The following is a 4011-nucleotide window of genomic DNA, read 5'->3' as shown; positions in this document are numbered from 1 at the left end:
GCCCACGTTTACGTATAGCCCCCATATAAACCGATCCCCAAATTTGGCTTGCGGAGCCTTCCGGAGCAGCAAAATTCATCCGATCCGGTTGAAATTTGGTACGTGGTCTAAGTATACGGTCTCTAACAACTATGCAAAAATTGGTCCATATCGGTCCATAATTATATATAGCCCCCATATAAACCGATCCCCAGATTTGACCTCCGGAGCCTCTTGGAGGGGCAAAATTCATCCGATCCGGTTGAAATTTGGTACCTGATGTTAGTATACGGTCTCTAACAACCATGCAAAAATTGGTCCATATCGGTCCATAAATATATATAGCTCCCATATAAACCGATCCCCAGATTTGACCTCCGGAGCCTCTTGGAGGAGCAAACTTCATCCTACCCGATTGAAATTTGGTACGTGGTATTAGTATATGGTCTCTAACAACCATGCAAAAACTGGTCCATATCGGTCCATAATTATATATAGCTCCCATATAAACCGATCCCCAGATTTGACCTCCGGAGCCTCTTGGAGGGGCAAAATTCATCCGATCCGTTTGAAATTGGGTACCTGATGTTAGTATACGGTCTCTAACAAGCATGCAAAAATTGGTCCATATCGGTCCATAATTATATATAGCTCCCATATAAACCGATCCCCAGATTTGAACTCTGGAGCCTCTTGGATGAGCAAAATTCATCCGATCCAATTGAAATTTAGTACGTGGTGTTAGTATATGGTCTCTAACAACCATGCAAAAATTGGTCCATATCGGTCCATAATTATATATAGCTCCCATATAAACCGATCCCCAGATTTGACCTCCGGAGCCTCGTGGAGGAGCAAAAGTCATCCGATGCGGTTGAAATTTGGTACATTTCATTAGTATATGGCCTCTAACAGCCATGTAAAAATTGTAAAATTTTATTACTATAGAAAGTTTTGTAAAAAGTTTATTTCTATAGCAATGTTTGTCAACATTTTATTTCCATAGAAAATTTTGTCAAAATTTTATTTCTATAGAAAATTTTGTAAAAAATTTATTTCTGTAGAAAATTTTGTCAACATTTTAGTTCTATAGACAATTTTGTCAACATTTTATTTCTATAGAACATTTTGTCAACATTTTATTTCTATAGAAAATTTTGTCAACATTTTATTTCTATAGAAAATTTTGTCAAAATTTTATTGCTATAGAAAATTTTGTCAACATTTTCCTTCCATAGAAAATTTTGTCAACATTGTATTTCTATAGAAAGTTTTGTCAAGTTTTTATTTCTATAGAAAATTTTGTCAAAATTTTATTTCTATAGAAAATTTTGTCAAACTGAATTATATACGTATTTAATCGGCCTTTTTTTTTGTTTAATATATACCCCTTATGGACTAACTTACAATTTAGAAGACAGTGTTAAAAAGTTTTACGATACCTTGCCATCGGCAAGTGTTATCGCAACCCAAGTAATTCGATTGTGGATGACAGCCTTTAGTAGAAGTTCCTACGCAATCCATGGTGGAGGGTACATAAGATTCGGCCTGGCCGAACTTACGGCCGTATATACTTGTTTTTAATTAGATAAAAGAACTCAATTTGTATGAGGATGTTTAAAGAAAATTCCTGGCCGAAATGATTTCACCGATAGGCTTGAAGGTCTTTTCTAAGACAAAGCATAGACCATTAATGTAATTATTTGCTAAACATTAGCACCACAATTAGCCAAATGTTGATGTTAATGACATTTTGATAAACCATAAAAACTACCAAGGACATTAGTCAAGGTCGAAATTTTTATTTGCTCGCAAATCAAGGTAACACAATTTAATTCACTTGTTATGCTCTTGAGGGGAACAAGTCTTATTTCTTGGCTGAGGGTGTGTGTATGTGTCTGTCTCGAAGAATAGCCTAGAAAGGAAAATCCTTGAAGGCTATCCAATTGAGGACCTCCTTTTTATTATATCGCAGTAAATTCATTAACTATTCTTAAAATTGTTTTTCTCTTCGATGTGAAGGATGAAAAAAGACAACATATGGTTAACAAGGGTCTAACACTTTCCAAAGATCTCTGCGAAAGAGATAAAATTTCATTTAGTTAATTTTCAAGTAATTTTTAACGGTCTCCCCCCTACAACGAAAATGCAAAATTTGCCTTACTTAGACGAGAGATGGATAATTTATTTGAATTTCCTTTAATAGTAACAGCAACAACAACAACGAGGATTTCAAACCTATACCCAAATCTAGAATTTGATCCTAACAAAACAATAAACCAAAAACAAAGGAAATTGAACAATTTTCGTTAGCATTCCCACGGTTTTTACGATGCGACTACTGGGGGTATTTACCCAAAATCACAGGTATAGAGAGGGAGAATCTAAAATACACCATCAACATCACCATCTACGAAAACCCATTGTGCACGTGCAAGAGTGTGGAAAATATCCCAGCTACCTGCTTGTCAAACAAAAATCTTTGAGCAAGAGAGAGCATGGAGAGAGAGCGAGAGAAATCATCATGAAATCACCTGCCTGAAACGATGTTGTGATTGGTCAATGTTAGTGACAAAGCAATAAGGAAAATGGTATAAATAGCCGACCCAATTGAGAAATCGATATCATTCACCACAGTTGTGTGCTCAAGTTGAAACATCCAGAAAAATTCCCTACAATGGCCTACGAAATTTTAGTAAACACTGCCACCTCTCCTATTTCTACCACTTTGCCTGCCAACAAACCTCAATATACACCAGCGAAAATTTTCAAGAAAGCTTTTCGCTCTGTCCGTCAACTCTTCAAAATGTCCATTAAACATCAACGTTTTCTAAATGAGACAATTGCTGCCTTTGATGATGATGCTGCTGATGATGGCTTTTCGAGTGAAGAAGAAATGGAAAATTATGAAAATGAGATAAGAGAAGCCCAACTTCAAAGGCTCTGAAGCAGATAGACCCCATAATGGTGAAATCCATGTGTATTACATAGGACAAGGAATTTCGGGGATGATGAAATGCTATGATATCCCTTTGATGGCTTGGTTTTATCCGGCTCCAATATATAATGTATAAAGGCGTTCCAGGACAAAGGCGACAAATGCCTCATCTATAGCTGAAATTAAACAAACGATGTATTTTAAAGAAAATCATGATTTAGAAAAATATATAATTTTTTTTTTTATAAATAAAAATTTTAATAATTAATTGCTTTATTGATTTTTATTACTACAAATAATTTAAAATAGAAAGCGAGAAAGGTATATTGTAGACAGGCGTTCAAGAACAGAGGTGAAATCCCTCATCTATAGCTGAAAACAAATAAGAAAAATTTTAAAGAAATTATGATCCAGAAAATCTTTTTAATCTTTTACAATGAAAAATTTAAATAAATAACTTAAGGTTTTATTGAAATTTCTACTAACATATTTTACTATAATAAACGAGAAGGATATATTGCATATCCAGTGGTTATAAAACAAAGGCTAAATGCCTCATCTATAATTGAAAACATAAAATGGTATATGCAGCAGTAAATTCGGTCAGGCCGAATCTTATGTTATAGCGGGTTACTTGAAAATTATAGAATGATAATATATAGGAATGATTAAATAATGCCCTGATTTGAAATCTAAAATCTATACATTTGGAAATTTTACTTTCAGTTTCAAGCAACTTTCATGATCAGTTCGTCTTCTATACACTCAACAAGTGAAATCGCTCTACATGGAGGCCTTACCAAATGTAGCGATAAATTATAATTTCAAGCAAATCGGATAAAAACTACGGTTTATATAATCCCAAGGAGTTAAATCAGGAAATCAGCCTATATGGGTGCTATGGTACAAATATCCACCGATACACAAAATTCAGCACACCTAGTTGTGGTTCTGAAAAACCTACAGAATTTAGACCCCAAATCGAAGTGCGGGTTTATATGGGCGATATCTCAAAATCTATACCGATACACAATTTATTCGGAACATCTATTTATGGTCCCCAAAAACATCTAGATTTCAAATTTCAAAGCAAA

At 34.5% G+C, this 4011-nt stretch overlaps 1 protein-coding gene across 1 annotated transcript; it reads left to right on the top strand.

Annotated features, from left to right (window-relative positions):
- Window positions 1–2617: 2617 nt before the first annotated feature.
- Window positions 2618–3138, top strand: Brd (Bearded). Its single transcript, XM_075307590.1, has one exon. The coding sequence runs from the start codon at window positions 2657–2659 to the stop codon at window positions 2924–2926; it is 270 nt and encodes an 89-aa protein (XP_075163705.1). The 5' UTR covers window positions 2618–2656; the 3' UTR covers window positions 2927–3138.
- Window positions 3139–4011: the final 873 nt, after the last annotated feature.

Source organism: Haematobia irritans, chromosome 4 (genome assembly GCF_050003625.1).
Source record: "Haematobia irritans isolate KBUSLIRL chromosome 4, ASM5000362v1, whole genome shotgun sequence".
In the NCBI taxonomy this organism is placed as follows: Eukaryota; Metazoa; Arthropoda; class Insecta; order Diptera; family Muscidae; genus Haematobia; species Haematobia irritans.
Note: the sequence above shows the minus strand (reverse complement) of the source record. Positions and strands in the feature narration are given on the sequence as shown.